The sequence below is a fragment of the Gopherus evgoodei genome, chromosome 3 (assembly GCF_007399415.2).
Source record: "Gopherus evgoodei ecotype Sinaloan lineage chromosome 3, rGopEvg1_v1.p, whole genome shotgun sequence".
Lineage (NCBI taxonomy): Eukaryota > Metazoa > Chordata > Testudines > Testudinidae > Gopherus > Gopherus evgoodei.
This window is the reverse complement of record NC_044324.1, coordinates 162,012,779-162,037,926: the sequence shown is the minus strand read 5'-3', so window position 1 is coordinate 162,037,926 and position 25,148 is coordinate 162,012,779. Positions and strand designations below refer to the sequence as shown.

The 25,148-nt window shown below is 40.5% G+C and overlaps 2 protein-coding genes across 2 annotated transcripts in view; one reads left to right on the top strand and one right to left on the bottom strand.

Moving 5' to 3' along the window:
- The window catches only part of ZFAND3 (zinc finger AN1-type containing 3), a 269,257-nt gene that overhangs the window by 13,116 nt on the left and 230,993 nt on the right, over window positions 1-25,148 (bottom strand). The window contains exon 6 of the mRNA XM_030557273.1: window positions 18,567-18,737. Within this exon, the coding sequence (XP_030413133.1) occupies window positions 18,567-18,737 (171 nt within the window). The remainder of the gene's footprint in view (window positions 1-18,566; window positions 18,738-25,148) is intronic.
- Window positions 1-25,148, top strand: part of BTBD9 (BTB domain containing 9) — a 458,382-nt gene that overhangs the window by 401,057 nt on the left and 32,177 nt on the right. The window lies entirely within an intron of this gene.

Sequence of the window (25,148 nt, the reverse complement as noted above, 5' to 3'; positions counted from 1 at the left end):
CATCATTTAAATCAGCTTCTGTACCAAATGATTGAAGGATAGCTAATATGATGCCAATTTTTAAGAAAGGTTCCAGAGGATCCCGGCAATCACAGGCTGGTAAGCCTGACTTCAGTACCAGGTAAAATGTGGGAAACTATAGTAAAGAATAAAATTATCAGACACATAGATGAAAATAATTTGTTGGGGGAAGAGTCAACATGGTTTTTGTAAAGGGAAATCATGCCTCACCAATCTACTAGAATTCTTTGAGAGGGTCAACAAGCATGTGGACAAGGGAGATCCTATGGATATAGTGTACTTAGATTTTCAGAAAGGCTTTGACAAGGTCCCTCACCAAAGGTTCTTAAGCAGAGTAAACTGTCATGGGATAGAGGGAAGGTCCTCTCATGGACTGGCAACTAGTTAAAAGATAGGAAACAAAGGGTAGAAATAAATGGTCAGTTTTCAGAATGGAGAGTGGTGAATAATGGTGTCCCCCAGGGGTCTGTACTGGGACCAGTCCTATTCAACATATTCATAACTGATCTGGAAAGGGGGCAAACAATGAGGTGGCAAAATCTGCAAATGATACAAAACTAGTCGAGATAGTTAAGTCCCAAGCAGACTGTGAAGAACTACAAAAGGATCTCACAAAACTGGGTGACTGGGCAACAAAATGGCAGATGAAATTCATTGTTGATAAATGCATGTACATTGGAAAACATAATCCCAACTACACATATAAGATGATGGGGTCTAAATTAGCTGTTACCATGCAAGAAAGATCTTGGATTCATTGTGGATAGTTCTCTGAAAACATCCACTCAATGTGCAGTGGCAGTCAAAAAAACTAACATTGTTGGGAATCATTAAGAAAAGGACAGATAATAAAAGACAGAAAACATCACATTGCCACTATATAAATCCAGGGTATGCCCACATCTTGAATACTACATGCAGATGTGGTTTCTCCATCTCAAAAAGAGATATATTGGAACTGGAAAAGGTTCAGAAAAGGGCAACAAAAATGATTAGGGGTATGGAACGGCTTCTAAACGAGGAGTGATTAACAAGAGACTTTTCAGCTTGGAAAAGAGATGACTAAGGTGGGGATATGATAGAGGTCTATAAAATCATGACTGGTGTGGAAAAAGTAAATAAGGAAGTGTTATTTTCTTATAACACAAGAACTAGGGGTCACCAAATGAAATTAATAGGCAGCAGGTTTAAAACAAAAGGAAGTACTTTTTCATACTATGCACAATCAATCTGTGGAACTCCTTGCCAAAGGATGTTGTGAAGACCAAGACTGTAACAGGGTTCAAAAAAGAACTAGATATGTTCATGGAGGATAGGTCCATCAATGGCTATTAGCCAGGATGGGCAGAGATGGTGTCCCTAGCCTCTGTTTGCCAGAAGCTGGGAATGGGCAACAGGATGGATCACTTGATGATTACCTGTTCTGTTCATTCCATATGTGGTACCTGGCATTGGCCACTGTTGGTAGACAGGATACTGGGCTAGATGGACCTTTGGTCCGACCCAGTATGGCCATTCTTATGTTCTATGCTAATAGAAAACACGCAGCTATACACCTCCTTTACCAGATGCTACCATCATCTCCTCTAAGTTTTGTTTCGCTAAAATTAGTGCCTGATTATAGATGATTGAAGCTGATCCCTAACAAGACTGAGATGATGTTGGTGGGAAGAAGGAAGTACTTGGAAGAACTCACCTCCATTACAACACCCACCAATGAAGGTCTCTGCACTCAAACTGTTGGACCCAATCACACCAGACACTGATCTGGCCACTGTGATCCATGTTTTCATGTCTTCAGGCTTGACTACAGTAGTTTTTTTTTGGGGAAGCTTTATAGTGATAGACTCAAGGAGCTCCATCCGTTTAGCTTAACGAAGATCAGGTTAAGGGGTGACTTGATTACCATCTATAAATACCTACCTGAGGAACAAATATTTAATAAAGGACTCTTTAATTTAGTAGAGAAAGATTGAACATGCTCCAATAGTTGGAAGATGAAACTAGAAAAATTCAGACTGGAGGAACTAAGATATCAATTTTTAACTGTGTGAGTAATTAACCATTGTAACAACTTACCAAGAGTCATGGTGGATTCTCCACTACAGACAATTTTTAAATCAAGATGGGATGTTTTTCTAAAAGATAGGATTTAGGAATTATTTCGAGGAAGTTCTATGACCTGTGTAATACAAGAGATCTGATTAGATGATCACAATGGTCTCTTCTGGCCTTGGAATTTACTAATTCTCTTTACTGAGGAATGCAGCCAAATGCCCTGAAGAAACTACAGGTGGTTCAGAATGAATCATGCCTGGTAACAAGTTACCAGAGACACACAACTCCAACTGCCACTCCCTAAACTGGCTCCCAGTTGTAGTCACTGTACTGATTTCCAAATTGGCACAGCACTGGTCCTAGCTAACTTAGAGATCACATCTTCCTCTGCAATAATCACCTTGCACAAAAACTTTACTCTACCGGAGTAAATTTTTTGACAAACAGATGAAAATTCCTTTCCACAGAGACAAATTTCATGGTTGAATGATAATGTAAATATATATATCTAGAACTCTAAACATATAAAATATAGATTCATTCTAACTTTTCAGTGAGCTGGAAATGCCTAGAAGATCAGGACAGCTAGGAGGCCAGAGAGCTCATTTTTCAGTATTTGTCTGTAACAGGAGATAGTTATAGTCAGTGGTTTTGTTGGAAAGCATTAGCAGATCATACTCCATCAGCAAAAATACCTGGATTACATGTATCTACTGACCCACTGCCCAAGACAGAATTTGTAACACAGAGCTATATTAAAGTATCTTAATACATTTTATTTCAATAAATCTATGGCAGGGCAGAGAAGCTGCAGGTGTTCCACGAGTAAAACAGATCTGTTTTACATTCTCCTCCATCCTTGGGCTTTACATGGCTAAGAGAAAGAATTAAACTTACTCTACAAGGCTGGAAATGACTGCCCTGTTATCCAGTATAGTGCATGTCGGGGCAGATAATCAGCAGAGAAGAGATTACCTCCTACTGAGGATACAAAATCCTGCTGCACTGTTTAAAATTATTAGACATCATTCATAACAAGGTAGTAGTAATCACCAAAGCAGAGTATTTATGCAACTCTCCCCTTTACAAAGGGAAAGAGGACTTAATTTGTTTTAAAAGATATTATTGGTATTAAAGCTACTAAACATTAGGGGAATCCTAAAATAATCTGCTGGTTTTTCGAGTGAAGGAAAATGGACCAGATAAGACAAATGTAAAAATTGAAGAAATTGCTAAGATACAAAGCAACCCTTCTAGAGACTTGTACAGAGTACTTTAGAAACTCTTCCTCTATAGATTCCATTGTGATCCAGTTTATTCCCCTGATACTCGCCATCAGACTGCTATAAAAGAGCAGTCAACAATGGAAACAAAATTGTGTTGCAGTCCAGCTTAATGAAGCTCCCAATGCAATTTGTGCACAGTCACTTTAAAGTTTAAAAAAAATGCTCTTCTGCTAATGTTTTTTATTGTCTCCTTCCAGACAGTCCCATCTTTGCACAAACTATAATTACCTTTTTTCCTCTCTTCTGTAGGAACTGCTCTGTGCTGGTAACGTCTGCTTTCATTGCACAACTCCAGCAACATTCACCTTTAATGATATTTTTCAAAAAGAGGAAAAAAAACCAAGCCACAAATCTCAGCAATTCACCAAACAATTGAGCTTTGGAAATAAATGAGCCAAACTCATCTCCTGTTTCCCCAAACTTTATAAATGGCAGGGTCTCTGAGTAAGCGTGAGGGATGAAGGTAACACTTCTGCATTCAACATGCTTTTGCTGGGAACCTTGTCTCTCTCTCTCTCTCTCTCTCTCTCTCACACACACACACACACACACACACACACACACACACACACACACACACACACACACACACACACACACAAAGAGAGATGAGTCACATTATGGTAAAGCTTTTTATCCAAATTAATATATTTTTTTAAACTCCAGGAAAAATGGCCCAAGGCAGTTTTACTACAGATAGTGACATGTTCCTTCTATTATTTCTATTCCAAGAGCAGAAGAGGGAGAGTGCTAACTCCTTAGTGCTGGAAATTAGGGTATCTAGATATTAATGCAAAGTGTCTTAGAGCTTATCAAGTGATCCTAAGTTAATTCCCTGCTACAGAGGGACAGACAGAGACACACACACACACACCCCTGCAGATGTTCCAGGAAACCCAGACAGCACCAACAGATGGGCTGGTGACCTTGTTTATTCCACAGTCTCCTGTGATCACTGTAGCCAGCCTTTCCTTGTCTTTTTAAAGATGTTCTTTTCAACTGAGTGCTCACTAAAAGCTACCAACAAAAGTGATAACTGAACTGAAATCAGCAAGAGAAGGGGAAGACATCAAAGAGTGTAAGATGCATCAGAATGTTTCTCTGAGTCTTCCCACTCATGCTTTAGGACTGGAGCACCACTAGGCTGCAGGCAAACAAGTCTCATGCTGGATTCACATGGCAAACATATCATTCCATAATATCTATGATATAAAGTAAAAGTTTATGCCTCAGAGCCTCAGGATAGTTAGGAAGTACTGTTGATTCACTTTGCAGTTCTAATACTGGATAGAACATATGTCTCTTCTGATACCCTTGATGGTGTGTAAGACCAAGAGGTGAAGAACCTAGTGAGAAAGATGAGCATGTTTCCCTTCTGACTTGCTTTATTTTCTTCCCTCTCTTGCAAACAGGACCTAAGTCAATGCACACAATTATACATATAGGCAAAAGGCCATCAGTGGTGCAAGGCTGCCATGAGGTCAGAGGGAAACAACTGAGATGCTTGCACATGAATGCAAGGAGTTTGGTCAAAACAGATATTATAGGGATTACAAAAACATGGTGGAATTACACTCATGACTAGGATATGAGTATTGAAGGGTATGTGCTATTTAGGAGAGCTAGGAATAAAGGTAAAAGCTGCGTGTGGAGGAATAGCATGCCAAACCAATGAAACAGCAAACTGTAAAGAAATATGAAGTAACAGAATGGCCAAAACAGCCTGTTTGGGTTAAAATCACTTTGGGGAAAGATTGTAAAATAGGTTCAGTTAATATAGTGTTAGGAGTCTGCTTTTGACCCTCAGAGTCAAACTTAGTATGGATTGATATCTCTAATATTAGAAAGAGAAATACTGTTGGGAATTGTGTCAATGGGAGACTGACTTCCCAGACATAGATTGGAGAATAAATGCTACTAATACTGGCAGGGCCCAGTTATTCCCGGATGTGACAGACAGTTTTCTTCATCAAACTGTCCCAAACCAACAAGAGGTGATGTGAATTTAGACATGGTTTTGGTTAGTAGTGAAGACATCACAGAAGAGCTGGTTGTAGGAAATAACCTTGGATCGAGTGGTCACAAGTGGATTTAGTTTAAATTAAATGGAAGGATAATCAAAACATCAACTTTTTTTTTTTATTTCAAAAGGGCAGACACTTTGGGAAATTAAGGGAAATAGTTAAAGAAGTCAGCTGGACTAAAGATCTCAACAACTTAAATACAGAGGAGGCTTGGAATTTCTTCACATCAACCATACAGAAACGATCTGAAATTTGCATCACAAGCAAGGGAAAAAAACGTGTAGAGAAAGGGTCCACACCCAGCTGGATAAATAACCACCTCAAAAAGGTTATTAGGCATATGCAGAGAGTCTACTGGGAATGGAAAAGGGATGATCAGCAAATAAAGCTACATTGTAGAGGTTAGAAAAGTTAGAATAAAGTGAGAATTGCTAAAGGTTAAGCTGGATAAAAAAGGAATAAGGATGGAAGAAGTTGGGCAGCTATGCAGCGAGGTTTAGGAAGGAGATTAAAAGATAATCTAGATATAGCCCCAAAACTAAATAAATACTTTGCATCGGATTTCAGTAAAGATGATAATATGAAAAATGTGCATGAAGGCAGAATGGCTAATGGAAATGAGTGTCTGGAAATGGAAATTACCACAAGTCAGGTGGAAGAAAAAGTTAAAGAGCTTTAATAAAACTCAGATCAAGGGTCCGGATAATTTCCATCCCAGAACACTGAAAGAACTGGAATGTGAGATTGCTAGTCTGATAGCCAGGATCTGTAATAAATCTGTCTATTTGGTGATATTACCATTTAATTGGAGAAAAGCAAATGTTGTACCTGTACTTAAGAAAGGGGGGGAAAGTGATCTCGGCAATTACAAACCTGTTGGTGTGATCTCAGTAATATGCAAGGGTTTAGAACAAATGGTGAAGAAAAACATGGAGATAAATGGTAAAGGGGATATAATGCAACAGGGGTTTACTGGAAGTACATCAGGCCAGTTATTTGAGAAAATAACTGATTTTTTAAATAAGGGAGTGCAGTAGATCTAGTATACTTGGACTTCAGAAAAGCATTTGACAAGGTACCACATGGGAAATTATTAGGTGAATTAGGGAAGGTGGCGATCATTACAAGAATTGTAAGGTGGATAAGGAACTAACTGAAGGGGAGAAAGTAACTGGGTTGTACTGAAAGGTTAATTATTAGACTGGAGGGAGATTAATAGTGGAGTTCCCCCCGGATCGGTCTAGGGACCAATCTTAGTCAATATTTTTTTATTAATGATCTTGGCACAAAAAATAGGAGCGTGCTAATGAAATTTGATGATACAAAAGTTGGGGGCATCGTCAATACAGAGGAGGATTGATGATCTGGATAACCCTGAAGACTGGAGTGACACAAATGGGATGAAATTCAATAGTACAAAGTGCAAGGCCAGGCATTTAGGGTCTAATAGGAATTTCTGCTACATACTGGGGGCTCATCAGTTGGAAGCAACAGAGGAGAGAGACCTGGCTAGGTGGGTCAATCACAGAATGACTTAATCACGCCTGTGCTGTGGCTATGAAAAAGGCTAATGCAATGAGGTATTTCAAGGATTAATGTCATTGTACAAGGCACTAATAAAACCTCATTTGGAATATTGTTTACAATTCTGGTCATCCATGTTCAAGAAAGTTGAATTCAAACTGAAACAGGTGCAGAGAAGAGTTATGAGAATGATCAGAGGAATGGAGGCCCTTCTTATGAAAGGAGCTTGGCTTGTTTAGCCTAGAAAAAAGAAGGCTGAGCAAGGATCTTCTTGCTCTCTATAAATACATTAGGTGGTAAATACCAGAGAGAGTGAAGAGCTATTGACGTTAAAGGACAATTCTGGCCCAAGAACTAATGGATATAAAACTGGCCATGAACAAATTAAAGCTGGAATTTAGAAGAAGGTTTCTAACCCCCAAAAGGGTGAGGTTCTGGAACAGCCCACAGAAGGAGCTGTGGGGGGCAAATAACTTTGTTTTCAGAGAGAACAGGTCAAATTCATGAGTGCAATTGTATGACAGGTTTGCTTGTGATGGAAGGGAACAGTGCTCAATAGTCCTGGGGCTCACTTCTGGTTTATTTCTTATGTTCCTAAAAGGTCAGCTTTTGGGGTTTCAGCTGGCCACCCCAGCAGGGGGTTATGAAGAGATTTATCCCACAATATATTGGGGGATTTTTTTTTAAAAAACCTCCTTGCGAAACACTGGGGAAGGCCAGGGCTCTGAGGTGGCACCAAGCATTCTCTTTCTTAGATGTGCTTGGCAGGCTGGTTCTTGCTAACATGCTCAGCACCTAACTGATCACTGTATGTGGGGCTGGGAAGGAATATTTTCCCAGGTCAGATTGGGGGAAGCCCTCGGGGCTTTTTGCCTTCCTCTGCAGCATATGGGTGCAGGTCTACCAGACCACCCTGGCATGTATATCGTCCTTATTTATTACCCTACCATTGTGGGGCCCTTGGGCACTGGTACACCTTGATCCCTCTCTGCCTGTGGCACATAATAGTTTAGTTTCCTGTGGGGTCTAATTTTGGTTGTTGGTTTTATTGTGTGGGTGCTGGATGCTGTTGGTGGCTTATGATATACAGGTGGTCAATCTAGTGGTCCCGGTTGTCCTTAAAGTCTATGACTGAATTGGTAGTGCTCTAATATTCCAGGGTCTGTGCCCCATATAGAGGAGCAATCACGATGTGCCAAAGGTTGAGTCTTGAGTAATAGCCTGACTTCTTTAAAAACTCTGTCTTCAGAAAGGTCACGTCGATGGGATACAACCACCCAAGCATCTGTGCTGGGGCATTAAATGTAAGGATTCTTGGGTGTAGAACATTTCATACTCTGCAATGACTCTGGTTTCATATTCCTACTTCTCAAAGTCTCTGCACAACAAGTTAATCTCTACTAATAGACTCCTCCTAAAAGTTGAGGATTTAATTAAAAGCCAAAGTGTATCCAATAATTTAGTTAAAACAAGCAAGCAATACTAGGTGATCTGATAAAGTATGTGTATGTTCTGTTTTTTTTGACCCAATGAAAATGAAAGTTAGATAAGGCTATTAAAGAGCCAGAATAAATCATGACAAGATTCCATGCTGAGGCACTGAGCAAGCTGCATAAATCCAGGGTATTTATCTGGCTCCATGTATTTTGACCTCAAACCTTCACGTGCTTATCAGGACTCCAGTGCTTTAACTTGCAACACGTTTTCTCAATTAGATTACTTATGCCCTGGATTTAAATAGCTCTCTACAGCTGTTGCTGTAAATTGATTAATCCCCTGACAATAATCAGAGATGCTGACCAAACCATTTGAGACCAAAAGCTCTAAATTTAGGCAGAAAACTCAGTGTAATCTATTTTATGTTCTGTTCCCCTCTCCAACTTAGGGGACTGCAAGTGCCCCTTAGGTTTTCCCTCCTGCCTCCTACTTCAGGGATCTATGTCATAGTAACCTCTTTTTTCTGGCAGAAGGCAGCTGGATGGAGTTCCATTCAGAAGCCTACTTGTGCTGGAAAGGTATGCAAAAAGAGCTGTAATGTAAGGTTACTTTCTTCCCCTCCCTGAGGAGCAAACTGAGTTTACACAGTACTTCCAACCCTTGCTAAGACCAAGATCACACACATGCCTGAGCCCAAACTTTTAAGGTCCCTGCTCAGCTATGGCTCGCAGGGCTTCTCGGCTTCTGGCACCCTATCAGCTTTAGTGGACTGACAAGGAGCTGAAAGTCTAGAAGCCCCGAGGAGCCACAGCTGAGCCAGAAGCCTCAGAGTTTAGGATCCAGGGCTCCCAGCTCTGTGGCAGGGAGTCTGGAAGCTCTCATTTCTCAGACAAGGCAAATGAGTCAGACTTAGTAAGTGACACCTAAAGCCACAAAAGGATCCAGTGTCAGAGCTGAAATTAGGTGGTCTCATCTACCTCTCCTGTGTTCAAGCTCACTACATTATCTCTCCAGCTGAGCAGGTAAAATACAAGTAATAGCCTTTTAAAAAAAAATCACACTCTCTTTTAGTATATGTGCATACTCCCTATTTCCTACCAGTACTACTGTGAGAAGAGCCCTAAACAGGCCATCAGAAAGATGTTTGCTTTTCTACTGTGGCAGCATCCCCACAAGAAACTTGCACCAGGCTGCATATATGATTTATCGGTTTGGGGCTAACCACATTCTTCTAGCCCAGTGTTTAAATGGGCAATCCAGATTTCACATTCCCATTCTGATACACAACAAGAGTGACAGAGTGTCTATGAAGCAAAAAGTGGACAGATTCAGAATCACATGAAGCGTGCCAAAAGCAAAACTGATGTGCATTCTTTTTGTTGTTGTTTTGTTTTGTTTTTAAAAAAGGGGTATTATACCTGTATGTGCACTCTACTTTCCTGGCCTTTATAACCCTATCACTCTAAAACCGTAAGTCAATGATCATCCTTCCAGCCGAGGACTGGACAGACTTTAACCTGCCAGTGCCACAAAGAAATAAGGTTGCACTTGAATGACAAAGTACATTTAGCTTTTGCCATCAGACACCGAATTTGGGAGTCACCACTGAATCTCTAGCCTGGCAGTACAGAGAACTCATTACTCTTCAGGCCAGTTTACATTCTGGTTTTATATATCAGAATACAATACCTGCCATATTGTCCAAAGTACACTAGAAAAATCATTGTTTAAACAGAGTGAAACCATTGTAACTAAGGCATATTTTAAAAGGTATTTTCTCTCCTCTGTGAAGTCAGAAAAAACATATTATAACCATGGGAAGGGGCCACGTTTTAGCTAGATACTGATTATAACAGAGGTCCTAACAGTTATAACATGTCTTTTCTGGCCACAGAGGTGAGAAAACTACTTCTATATGACTGCTCTACAACATTGTTTCAAAATAGTGCTTACTCATGGTTATTGTTAAAAATAGATGGGGCCTTAAATGAAAGGTTTTCACATTTCTTTCCTCCCTGTGCCCCATTTTAAGGCTAGGTTCTGGATTGACAGGGAGACTAAAGGCACCTATTGACAGAAAAGATACTGGACAGTCAACAGCAGTACATGTCTGAGGGACCACCACGAGGGGCTAAAGGGAAGCTCAGTCTCAGTGGCCCGTTCAGTCACAGCTTCTGCATGGACTGCTAACAGAACGCCAGCGACAGTCACTTGTTATGGGGGAAGGAAGGGTTGGGACCTGAACATATATGTCCACTAGGAACTGAACACAGAGCACTAATTCATTTCACACAGGGACCACTGAACAGCCAGCAGATGGTAGTAATTTTTCTGTAACTGCTGACCAAGGCTGGATTTGAAACGGTGAAAGAGGGGAAATCCCATTACTGCCAATCCCCTAAGCCATCCTCGTAAGTCTTACAAGAGAGTTTTAGTACAGAGGAGAGACGCTCAGCTCACAGTTTTCTGTGATTTTATACCACTCCAGAAAGCCACTTTCAATCTAACACTGTTAACAAAGACCTTGACAGGCTTTTAAGATTTGACTTTAAAAATCAAGTGATACCAGGAATCAATTTTTAGTGACTAAACAGTTTACAAGTTGTAAATATTCATCTGCTGTGTGGAGAAATACTGTCATAAAATTAAGCAATATTTTCTATGCAAACAGCTTGTTTGATTTAGACTATTACAATTTCAATGTATTTTTGAAAATGTGTACAGCTTCATCTATTGGCCACATATCTTATCGAATCATTAATGTAAAGCCTGTGAATCCATCCTACAAATAATCTATTTGTAGGATGGATTCACAGGCTTTACATTAATACACTGGAAAAAGGAAGAACTCTCAACTTTATGTTGCCATTTTCACTGTCTCTAATTTTAGTCAACAAGTCTGCTCATGGTTGGCAACCTTGCTCACCACTCCTACGGAATCAGCAGCTTGATTTGCAGAGTAAACATGACACACTGCTCAATTCTGTGTTGCTTATACTCTTGGCAGAAAGCTTATATTAAAACACACTTTAGGAGATAAGATTCCTAACGTAATCGCTGATCTACTTGCCCACTGAACCAGATATTAAGTAACAGTATTTTTATGCAATCATTATCCATCATGGGAAACTAAACTATTCAAGGATTCACACAATGCTAGAATCATCTGTCTGAACACATGCCTGGTGTAATTGGCTTCTAGAAAGGTTTCATAGGAAACTGGTGTTACTCCGATATTGTTGATTTAAAGGTTATCCAGTCAGAGAGGCACAGAATGAGAATTCATTTTCAAATTTCGCCTCCTCACTGAAGCCTGCAAAGTGCATTGGCAATTAATAATTCCTGTCACTTCTCCCAGTTACTGTGAGAAAAGCCTCAGAACTTGTCTTACAAATTGCTCTTTTGAAAATCAAAGGGAAGCGGAATTTGTCTGTGTGCACTCTGGATGAGATTGTAATGTAATGGAATTTTCAGAGAAAGCTTGGCAGTGTGTTCGTATGACAACCCCAGGGTAGAGGATTCAGGGGAGCTCTGTAACTCTTCCCTTCTGAGCGCCTTCCTTGCCTTTAATTGGCACCTCATTAGAAATTAATGAAAATGACATCCTCTGTTCTTCCTGCTTTAGGCACAGAGTGCTACAAAAAGGCCCATCACAATTCATAACACATTCAATTTATATAGCAATGGCTCTTAAGCATTATTTATGAGCTGTGAATTTCTTGTCAGCAGTTAATAAGCTGTACAGAGGGAAAGGGGAATGAAAAAAAGATCGTGAATATATAAAAATCTTTCTACAGCTGAGAAATGTTGTGTTTGAGCTTAAAGCATCTTTATTGGGATTCCCTTCTCAGTAGTAAATTGTTTTCTCCCCGCCCCCACCTCTAAAGCCCTACAGCACTGTTAAATTTGTCTGAAGTTCCATGTAGTGTCAATGAAATGAGATCCATGGTGATGCCTGTCTATCTGAGAGGCAGTGGGAGCAATGGAGCAGTTCGCAGAAGATCTCAGATGCCTCTCAAGGTATAAAGGGCATGTCTGGCCCCAGTTCTCTGAAGTGCTGTGTCCTGCAGGAGAGTGATTACACCTGGAGAGGTGTAACAGCCTTGAAGCATCATATCGTTAGGACTTGGAAACCATAAAACTATGGTGCAAGCTCTGGATATCTATTTCAGATGACACTGGTAAGCAAGGCCATAAAAGCTCTAAGCTAATGCAAAAACTGCATTTTACAAGCATTTGTAAATCACCAGAAACTGCTGCAAGTAAAGCCATACATTGTTCAGAATGTAAACATCTCAATAATGTTATTCTGAAAGCGTAAGTTCCTGAGTATGGGCAGACTGTGAAGGACACACATTTGTGAAATCTGCACTAGGTAATCGGTTGCAGAGGTGTTTGCTTAGCAGACAGCATTATCTAATGAGCTTCTAGACGGTCATTTAGTGGATGATATATTCAGAAATAGAGACACTGCTCACTTCAGAACTTTGGGGTAGATGGGGAGAGATCACTGCATATACAGCTCATCTGATTGCTCACTGCATGCCTAATAATAGCAGGAAGTATTGCATCAGATCTTGCATGCAGACAAGTTTGCTGGAGGCAGCATACCCAACTTGTTGAACCAATGGCCTAATCAAATATTACAAATCCTCTCCCTAGCACATGGGTTATCAGAGTGGAAATGCAGTAACTACAAAAGAAAAAGCACAGGCACCTTTGTTTTAGAGGAGCTGTCTCTTGAGGGTTCATTGTTAATGCTACCTTTCCAGAGAAAAAGCAGACGTTTTGGGAGAATTTTCTTTTAAAAAAATATTGTCAACAAGATAAGAAACACACAAATTCAAATAAAAGGCATGCATATTCCAGTTACCTCTCTCTCATATTTAGTGTTAATTCTAGTGCGGGGGCAAGTGACTTTATGGGAAAAAGACAACTTGTAAATGTTGAAGAGATGTTAAGCTGCCATTGGAGACTGTACCCTTGCTGCCTCTTTTGGCATAGTTGTTTTGACAGCTAGCACAGTATCCATGCCGTGTTAATAAAATGGAGAGTCCCAAATCTGAATACTACAGCTCTGGAGCAGAGATGGATCCTGTTACCTCATTTTTGATCATTTTGCACATGAATTGACTTTGAAAGCAACAAGTCTGTAACTTTGCTTGTGAAAGAGTTCTGTGCAGAGTGCTTCTTCAAGTCTGTTGATCTGACTATGGCCCACCTTTACAGAATTAAATTCAACAGAAAGTTGTCATCCAAGCCAGTTTCCCATTAGCTGAGCAATGGAAGGCCCTTTCTTCCCATCTCCCAACTCATGTGACTAAAATAACTCCTTCAAGAAAGCAAGAGAAAATGTTTTCTTCAGGACCTAGAGTTAGCTTTCCAAAAGAAAACAATGAGGATATTCTTCTCTTGAATTGGTGTGGTTCACTGCAGAGTCTGAGCAAAACACAGCTTGTCCTAACAGCTTACTGATAACTCCTAATTTGCTTCTTAAGAATTGTAAAATATTTCAATTTGTTGCTTCCCCTGTGTCCACATGGCACACCCCACAAAGTCACATAGTATTCCTGTGATATGGTTATTCTACAGATTTTTCTATTTTAATCAATGTCCTATATGTACAAGGTTCCCCTTCCACTAGCGGTGTTATCCAGTGCACTTCCTCGAATGGCTGTAACTCATTAGGACAAGTGTCAAGGTTACAAAAATTAGTGGAATGCATTGCCAAGGAGTGAGAATTTTCCAGTGGCTTTTAACTCAGGCAACAAGCCAGTGTGCAATCTCAGACAAGGCAACTGTTCTAGTCAGCAGCCAAAGGAACCTATATTGATTTTAATCTCTATTCCAGATGGATTTTGTGTGCGATTACATACAATCATGAGATTCATGCAATAAATTCCCTTTCTTCTGCTGCTGAGAAAAACTGCATGGTTTGTACTTTTGATCACCTTGCTTGCTTTTTGCCAAATATTACCATGAAAACTACATCTGAAATTAAAAAGCTCTGAGGAGCTTCCAAAAACACACTTTTTCCTTTATCTCAAATAAGAATGAAGGATCCAAGGATTTAAGGTTATACTAGCAAAGGGTCCAGAACTCTCATTAGTTTTGAACCAGTGTCAAGTTTAAGGTTTTGTATCCTGCAGATCCCTCCAAAGACACACATTTATTTTATCCCAATAGAAAGTTTGTATTCCTGATTTTCCAGTGAAACACCCAGCATCTATTTCTAGTTGTGACTGCTTGCAAAATGGCAACCTTAAATCATGTTTTCTTGAGTAATACAACATCTTAAATAATTAGAGTTTTAAAATATATTTGTTTTATTTTTTCTACCACCCTAGCTTGTTCATCCTGACTAAGGCAACCTGACTTTAGAGGTAGAAGGACAAGACGAATAATAAACTCAGCTAGAACATTTTCTAAAAGCAGCTTCTCTAATTGTGACAGATTACATGTTGATGAGTGAAAGTATAGAGGTTTATCAGTTTGGAGTGATCCGCATAAGTTACTGGGGACTTTTTATTTGTAGTGTGTCCATCCCAAACTCATACAAATCAAACTTTTATGCTAACACATCACATATGTGCAATTTATTTATAATACATACACATTAAATACAATATTATGATTGCATCCTTAAAGCCAGGCAATGTACCAGCTGAGCTTCCTGCAGTACTGTTTGTTTGACCACAGTGCACACACAGTACTAACATTCGTTATTCCTGTTTCTCATTGATTGCATAGACTAAATGTATTTATGTTATTAATAGTATATCCTGTAAATTGCATAGGATGTGCCACATGGCTGCACAGAATCTAACTTTTCATTTCCTGGCTTATTCTACAAGAACAATTTGGCCCCAAATTTAGGTTTTGTAAACAAGCTTTTATTAACCCTAAATCTAGTAGAAACATTTGCAAACAGTTACATATATCCAGTTGAATCCATTAAAAACCCATGATGTATATTAGGGCCCTACCAAATTCATGGTCAATTTTGGTCAGTTTCACAGTCATGGGATTTTTAAAATCATAAATTTCATGATTTCAGCTATTTAAATCTGAAATTTCACAGTGTTGTAACTGTAGGGATCCTGACCCAAAAAGGGAGTTGTTCGGGGGTCACAAAGTTATTGTAGGTAAGATTGCAGTACTGCTACCCTTCTACGCTGCTGCTGGTGACAGTGCTGCCTTCAAAGCTGGGCAGCTGGAGAGCTGTGGCTGCTGGCTGGGAGCCCAGCTCTGAAGGCAGTGCCTCTGCCAGCAGCAGTGCAGAAGTAAGGGTGGCATGATATGGTATTGCCACCCTTACTTCTGCACTGCTGCTGGCGGGGCACTGCCTTCAGAGCTGGGTGCCTGGTTAACAGCCACTCCTCTCCGGTTACCCAGTTCTGAAGGCACTGCAGAAATAAGGGTGGCAATACTGTGACCCCCTTAAAATAACCTTGTGACTCCCCTGCAACTCTCTTTTGGGTCGGGACCTCCAATTTGAGAAACACTGGTCTCCCCCATGAAATCTCTATAATATAGGGTAAAAGCACACAAGACCAGATTTCACTGAGGGGAAACCAGATTTCATGGTCCATGATGCTTTCTTCATGGCCGTGAATTTGGTAGGGCCTACGTATTATGGTGCTACTTCATGAGAACCTGAAAGGATCTCCCTAGTGTGGATGTAATTATACCAGTATAGCTGTTCCCATACAGAACAGTGAATAATCTATGCATAAAGCACCATAAAACTGATATAATTGTGTCTACACTCAGGGCTGTGCCAATGTAACCATTTCAGTAAAAAACTACATCCCTATCTGAAATAGTTATACTGGTACAAAATCTGTATGTAGACCAGGGTTTTGATTTAAATACTTTTCAATTTTAATAACATGAAGCTACTACTAACTAAGGGAAGGAGTTTTTTAAAAAAAAAAAAAACAACACACAATTTTTAACTTCATTGTCACTTATGTTGCAATTTTTTGTGATTATTTTGGCATTTAATTGCCACTTTTGTTTAACCAGACTGGGCAAAGACACTTAGACCATGGCTCTCAACCTTTCCAGACTTCTGTACCCCTTTCAGCTGTCTCATTTGTCTTGCGTACCCCCAAGTTTCACCTAGCTTAAAAACTACTTCCTTACAAAATCAGAATATAAAAGTGTCACAGCACACTACTGAAAAGTTGCTTACTTTCTCATTTTTACCATATGATTATAAAATAAATCGACTGGAATATAAATATTGTACTTACATTTCAGTGTATAGTATATAGAGCAATATAAAGTCATTGTCCAGACGAAATTTTAGTTTGTACTGACTTTGGTAGTACTTTTTAATGTAGCCTGTAGCAAAACTAGGCAAAGATCTAGATGAGTTGATGTACCCCATGGAAGACCTCAGCATACTCCAAGAGGTACACTGCCACTGGTTAAGAATCACTGGCTTAGACAATAAAATCTCTACCACTGAGACATGCAGAGTGGGGAAGGTGTGCATTTTCACATTTGCAGTTGCTTTTGTTTGGGTGGAAATACTTTTCTACTAAACTAGCAATGATAGGGCAACAGTACATTGATTGCCAATGTGATCGCTTTATCTTCATATGAGAACTTATTTTTTAAACAGAAGTTTAGAATTTGCAGAATACAGCAAAAATTGCTGATACTAAAATTACACAATCCACTTATTTTTATACTTCCAAAATTCTCTTAATCCTTGATGTTAGGGAGGATTTTTCAGGCAGGCACTTACGAACTCCCTCATTCAAATTGTGACAAACGCAGCCTAACAGCTGCAGCTTCTGCATCCATCATGCTGGGAAGAGAAAATGTACCAAGCTATGTCACAAAGAGCAGGGCTGCTGTAGTTTGCTGAAAATCTCACCAGATGCCTTACTGTGCATGTCCAGAACTGAGTTTTCAACCAGCTTCCCTTAAAGACTCTACACAACTTTTGATTGTATAAGCAGTTAATGGCTTGTTTGATTCTCCACATAGTTTCTGTACACATATATGGTTAATACCCAATACCAGGGAGTTAAACATGTTTCATCCTTACCAGAGTTCTAGGCCATACCTGGTTGTCTTTGTAGCACTTATTTTCAGGAGGCATTTTATGGTGAAGATAAGACCCCCTAACTATGCCTGCATAACCAGTTTGGACAATGCTTCCTCTCAGTTCTATGTAGCAGGACATCTCAGAGTGCATTGGTCCACATGCCACAGGTGTCATTGTGTTTGCAAGTCCTCTGAGCACTCAATTACTGTATTGAGGCATCATGAAACAAGTAGACGGACTTCACCAAATGTATGATCATCAACAGGATTAGGCAGTGTAGTATGCAGGAAGCATAAATTTGGCTGATTCATGGTTGTGTCATGAAAAAAATTACTATTGAAATAAAAGTACTGTGTGTGTTGTAACCAAGTCTACTGAGTGTATTGCAAACATTACAACAAATACAATTGTATTTGTGTGGATGAGACATTAAGTTCTCCCATGGTGTCTACCACATTCAGAACCTTTTACATGTAATAATTCAAGATCCAAAGTCCAATAGTTTTAGACCAGTCTGAATGAGACAAGGTGGTCAGCATAGGCAATAACAACATCTTCCCCCCCACCCCATCCCCAAAAACCTCAAATAGCTGAACAATTTCCTCAACTTACGAAAAAGTCTCTTTTGGGTTGACATCAAGCATAGAAACGTTCAGTGCAAAGGAAAGGGGTTTTTTTTGGAACGTTAGAGACCATCTAAAGATAAGATTCTTATACAGGGAGAAAGGACTGTCTTGTAATTTACATACAGGACAGAGGAAGACCTGTGTTTCTGCTCCAGGTTCTTGAGCAGACTTGTGTGTGATCTTCAGCAAGTCAACTGACCTCCTCTGTGCTTCAAGCTTCTTCAGCTGTAAAGTGGGGATAACATTCATCCACCTCACAGGGAGATATGAAGCTACATTAATTTATGCGTGTTAAATGGTTTGAGATCCTTTGGTAGAAGGCTCTACATAATCACAGAGCATTAGTGGAAATTTATCTGACAGTATTAACTGTAACTTTTGCCACCAATGAAAGCTAGATCCTCTCTCTCAAATTTATCTTTAAAAGGTCTGAATATGACTGCTACGTTTTCCCATCCATGCAATGGTACCTAATGTCATTCTGTTAGAAAGCTTAATTTTAACAGTATTGACAACCAGTACTTACCACACCGACATGATCCCAGTTCCTGCTGTACTAGCTCCAGTTTTGTTTGGCACTGGAAGCACCTGCGTCTGCTCTTCTGTTTGGATCGACTGGTTTCCTCAGGCCTGTCATTACTGTCCTCCAGTAGCCGTGGCCGTTTCACAGGAGAAGCCTCGCTCTCTGACTGTGAATCTGTAATATTCAGAACAAACATTTGGGAGAAATGTTAGAATCTCCCTTTTGAGGTCCTGTTCTAGAAAGATTAACTGTCTATTACTCTCATCTGGGGTCACTTGCAAGCAGTATGTTCCTTCCTGCTCTACTGCATATATACATTCTTCAACAGTCAAAACAGGCACCAACTAAGGGAGCAATTATCTTTGTTCTCTAAAAGTACCCCTCCTGGCTCACAATACTGAATATGAAATGAACTGGATAACTCCTCCCGGCCACAGCTTAGTTGTGCACAGACACATGTAGTGCGCACACCATCCTAAACAACTGGAAGCTTCATTTTTCAACTCATTTAGTTTCTCCTACATGACTTTACTCCCCCTATACACAAACCAACAGAGCAAGGCTTCTGATGAAAGACAACTGAAAGTGAGTTCAGCCTATTGCCTGGCTGGATAGAACAGAGGCTTTAAGGCACAGTGTGCTAGCTATAGCTCTGAAAACTGAAGGCGGAATACAAAAGCACCATACTGTGCCTCCCTTTCTCTACAAGGATAACAATCTAAATGTAAATGATTACACATCACCAAGATAAACTAAACCCATGGATGCTATAGATTCAAAGCACTCCTGGATTCTCTCTTTAAACCAGGCACGACACTACTTCCATTAATAACCTTACTTATATAAACTTCCTCTTCTAAGAAAATGTGTAGAGGAAAAAAATAAAATGCACTGTCTTAGAGGATGTAAATCCGCAGATGCTGCAATTGTTAGCGTATCTATCGTAAGAATGAGAAGCTAATTAATTGTCTGCACATGACATTTTGTCATACCACAGTGATTGGCACTATAGAAAAGTCCAAGATGAATGGCTTCCACCCTCAAACCTGCCATCTTCATGTGGGATGCTCTTCACAATACCGAATTCCTTCAGGCTAAAAAGGTTAGGTAAACATTTTTTTTCAGGTGAGACAGTGCAAGAGAAAATCCTTGTTGGAAGTCCAGGATTCAGAGAGCACAGGCATTCCCAGACACCACGATCTCCCAATATTGTCAGATTCTGAGGTACCCTTTCCCCCCCAAGGCCTAGAAACAAAATAGTATATAAAACAAAAATCAAATCTTCTTCCATTTCATTTCTGCAACCACATTCCCCCTTGATTCAACATCCACATCCTCTGAAGTTAACCTTTCCCTGCACACAGGGGCGGGTCCAGGCACCAGCGCAGCAAGCGTGTGCCTGAGGCAGCCTGCTGGTCGCTGTGAGGGCAGCAGTCAGGCAGTGTTCAGCAGCATGCCTGCAGGAGGTCCACCAGTCCCGCAGCCTTAGTGGCAATTTGGCTGCTGGTACACCGAAGGCGTGGCACCAGCAGATCACCTGCAGAAATGCCGCCGAATCCACGTCATCAAGGGCACCTGACTGCCATGCTTGGGGCGGCAAAAAACAGAGCCGCCCCTGCCTGCACAGGAACAAAAGGCTTTTGTTTCCAAAAAAGTACATTAAGTGGACAATATTTTGAAGAACAGCTCTGCTGTAACATTACAGCCCTGTAATAACGGGGAGGAACCCTCATTCAATAGTGCTGTTGCAGCAGAACCAAGTCTCAATCATTTCCTGAAAGTGGGTTTGTCCCATCTACACTACAAATCAAACTATCTGCAGTACTATTTCAAGGAGATCCACAGCTGAAAGCCAGTGTCGAAATGAGTCAATATCCTAGTGTAGGATGGGGTCTGAGAAAAATCCATGTTACTGTAGCAACACCAATTGTAAAAATATACATTCAGCAATACAGAATAAACATGCCTTCCTGGCAGGACCCTGGCCTTGTAAGCAGCTTTATTTTAAAATGTCTTTGCGGATTTATTATGACGATGGAAAACGTGTCTAATTTGTATGAGCTGAACCATTTTCTAAAATAAAGTTTTCATCAGCAAGAAAATATTTTTAACACCAAATTCAATGCCCTGAGCTTTGCCAGAACACTCTGTAAAGGGGTGAGGAAGCAAATCATTACACAAGTAACAAAACCACTGCACAGGATTAGCACAACAGCTTAAACAGTTATCCACGCTCTTGTTATTTTTTCCATATTGATTACTAGTAACCTCCTCTTTGGTTTACTTGATATCCATATTGCGCCTCTTCCCAGCCAATCCATCCAAAATGCATCAGCCAATGTTATCTCATCTAATTAGACCATCTCACCCCACTTCTAACTTGCACCAATGACTTCCCATCTTGTCCACCACATGCAATTTAAACTACTCTACTTTCTTGTTCACAAATGCTGCTGTGTGTGTAGTATCCATAGGTGCCTGCCTCTTATACCAGTATACAGGCGACCTACCGCGCATTCACTTCTGTGAGGCTCACAAATGAACGACTTATTACATTTATATACGTTTACCTAAAGCGATTCCTTCTGGATTTCTAAATGCATCTGTTTTTCTGTATCAGCCGTTTAAATCTGTTTAGTACAGGTAGCTGGTGCTTAAGTTATAAATAAATAAATATAGGACTGTAGTAACACCTAGCATATAGTGTGCTGCCCTCTGGGCACTCAGATACCACAAGGAAGGAGGCCATGACAGAATCTAGCAGGGAAGAGGGAGAAATGGATGATTACTCGTGGGGAACTTCTGCACCACTGCGCATGTGCAGAATTTTTATTCCCCACAGATTGTGTTGTTTTTCTGCAGAAAAATGACTTTCTGATGGGGGAGCAAAGGGAAGCCACAAGAGCAGTCATGAGACCCTTCTCAGCAGTATGTTTTGGGTGCCCAGGGCAGCTAGCAGAGAGGTAAATCATTGTGGGGCAAAGGCTGGGACTGGGAAAGAACCAGCTGGTGGCACCTACCCTGCGCCAGGCTCAGCTGCTAGTGTCAGCTGGGCTGGGGAGGATGACACTTCCTCTTCCCCTGCACTGCATCCAGGACCAGGTCAGACCCACTCCCAGATTTATCTCAGAGCTGCAGGAAGCTCTGCAAACTCCCCCCGCCATCCCTCCCCCTGCTTCCTGTGCCCATTGCTCTTCAGCTGCAGGGAGAGGGATCCCTCTACAGGAAGCTGATTCTCCATCTGCCCAATCCCCATGCATGCAGACCCCCTCATACGCAGACTCTCCCACCAGGCCTCACCACCCCACACTCAGAAATCCCACCCCCCCCGATGAGCCCCACTCCCCCTGCACCTGGACCATCCCGACAGTGGGATTGGGCGGGGGGGGGAGAAGGGGGAGAGCTGCATGGTGATCTCCCATCTCTGTGCAGCCAGTGGCCTGTGCTCCCCAGTGCCATGCTGGAGCCTCCACATGTATTTGACAAATAAAATCTGCAGAATTTTAAAATATTAAAATATTTAAAATAATTTGGGGGGGGGCACAGAATACCCTCAGGAGTAGATGGATCTTCGTAGTTCTGGATTCACTGGCACCATTTTACTTCAAACCACCTCTATGCAGCAATGCAGAAGTTGTTACATGACAAAGGCTCTTTGAACAGGTTCCAAGAATCCTAATTAAGCCAGACTCCTGAGCAGCAGACTTGCATCAATTCCACTGCCTTCACTATACCTAACAACATTAGGCTGGGCATACTGGATTCTGAGGGTAACATACACCTGATGTGCTAGGAGTACTCCTTTCCACAGAACAGTAGCCCAGTTCATGTTGTGTTTAATAATGAAGTCGACGCTAGTACACTTCTTCACTGCTAAATATTTGGGGGTAACAGGAACTATACCGCCTGCCACCTACTCATCACTCAGAACAACATTCGACATTGCCGTTCCCAAACGGTTAACTTCACACATATCTTTGCCCTGAAAAAAATAAGCCATTCTGGTTCTTCTCAACAGTCAATTTTGCATTTTAAATTAAGTTAATGGAACAAACAGTGGCCTACTGGTTTATTATGAAGTCTTCATGAGAAATTCAAATCCATGTGCCAAGCAGTGTCTAATTTAGTTAATATAGCCAAATCCTGTGGAGAGGCTCCCCCTAAATTAGATAAACAGCTGCCCAGAGTCAGCCTTGCAACTGTATAATTAACTACATCCAAATATTAAATTACACATTTCCTGTTTATTAATAAATGACTAATCAAATATATAGATAAGATGTCTCATAATAGAAATGAGAGATTTAGAAATAAAGCCTTTTAGATGATCGTATCTTCCTGGCTTGCTTGGTTTAAACACTATTTTGTTAGCATACGGAGAGGTTGCTTAGCCTAATTTTAAAAGGACAGCAGCCTGTTTCTCAGTTATCTCATTACTGAGAAATTATATTACAGTATTACATGCTCAAATACTGTACAAAAACTAACTAACCCTCATGACAAAATGCAATGCAGGGAAGCACAATCCCCACTTTGTGGATGAGGAAAGTGAGGCAGGGAGCTAATGACTTGCCCACACAGTCAGTGGAAGAGTTGACATTAGAATTCAGAACTGTGACTCAGCTTGGTATTCATTCCCCCAGATCACTCTGCCTTCTAAAAGATTAAAGTAAAACATGTCTGAAACCTTGCAGCGGTAAAGTATAGGGAGCGGACAATGAATGGAAATAGTTTATGTATAGTTTTAGTGACAGGATAGTGAAATGCAAGACAAGTATGCTCAACAGCATCCTAGAGGAGCTGCAGGAACAGGATAAAACTGATGACGGCCCAGAAGTCAAGAGTAAATTCTAATTACAAGCAATTAAACAATCAACAAGGGCTATAACAAAGCAGATGCTTTCAGGTGCTGATATGTTCTTACCAAACAAGGTGGCATGTGACCAACAGACAAGGGTTTTTAAAAAAAAAAAAAAAAAGTTTTCATGTTCATTTTAGAGGTCAATTTGTTTCTACTTCTAATACAGCCTGGTGGAGAAAGGGAGAAGAGCTTTCTGTTTCCTAATTGCAGGTGTAAGAATACAAAGCCTTATTCTCGTGAAAGAAGGAAAAAATAAATAATTGGGCCATCTACAGAATAACACATCACTCTGTCCTCCATTTTCACTAACTGCAACTCCACATTTAGAGATGGGAAATTTGGATTTTTCTAATCTACCTCTTCTAAGGATGCAGATTCTTCTAATTGTAGCTTCTCTGTCAAACTCATTTGAAAGTGAGACAGGATTGGTAATTTAGTAGAGCAAGTTTTAAATTGGAGAGTTGAGTAGAACAACAAATAGAGCAATGTTCTTAAAAATTCTGTTTTGTCTCTGACAGAAACTCACAGTTGTTCTTGACTGTCACAGTTCTTGTCTTCATTACTCATGTTCTCCCCCTCATAGTTTCCAAATAAATCATGCCCGGACTGTCAGAACTGACTCCCAGTCCCCCAGTCACTCTCCTACCACAGCAGAGTTTGCAGCCTGCACACACATGGCTTCACTAACAATCACTGTGGCTCTTTCTTGACGTTGCCGGGGGACTGTGAGGCCAGCAGAGAGAGAGGTGAGTGTTTGGAAAATGTAGAGGATGGGGGGAGAGAAGGAAAAGTAAGAAGAGAGAAAGGAAATCCCTTCCCTTGCTGCTTGCTTTCAAGAAAGAAATGAATCTGTCTAATCTCTAGCTTCATGGCAGCTTCTGAGGCACTCAATCAGGTTTTTTTTGAACTCATCCCAGTCTGACAGATTGACATTTATGATCCCAACTGCCTGTGCAAACATCAGTAAGAGCAATAATTAATGAACCCTCACACATCACTGCCGTCTCTCCTCAGACCATTTAAAAAGGAGGATCAGCTGTTAAAACCTCTGTCCACAAAGAACCCCACATAGTCACAGGTAAAAACAGACAACAGAGACTTTGAGAAATATAGGCAGTTTTTTTAGCTAGTCTGTTTTAAGGTGAGGGATTATCATTCTCTTAATATGCTGAACTACACATTAGCAATGTCTAAGAGGAAACAGTCTAATTACCTGATTTTTACAATTGCATTTGCCAGAATCTTTTTCTTTAAATAAACCGTATCGTATATTTCAAGTGAAGTTAAAGTTAACACATCTGTTTGAAATAGTATTTGCTTGTTTGCTGCAGCAATGAAAGTAGCAGTTTAAGGGGACTGGAGTATAGCAAAATTTGTAGCCATTTCCCCCAACTCCTCCCCCAACCCCTAATCATACATATTATGACAACAATGAATTATTTTGAAACTCTGGTAATTACATTGTGGATGACGTTGCCCCCACACAACCAGAATATGCATTCTGAAAGTGGGTCAGATATCTTGGTGTTCAACTCCTTGGTATTGTCCATTTCAGTAAGGAACCAATTTACTTTTTATTTCCCTGGATTTCTATGTGACATATTTTCAGGGGTTTTCCCCATACAGTTCAGGTGTCCACATCAGAGTCCTGTGGGTCCTCTCCTATTTTCCTCTCTACAGGATCCACATCATCCTGGTTGAGATGCAGATGGAACTAGTTTTAG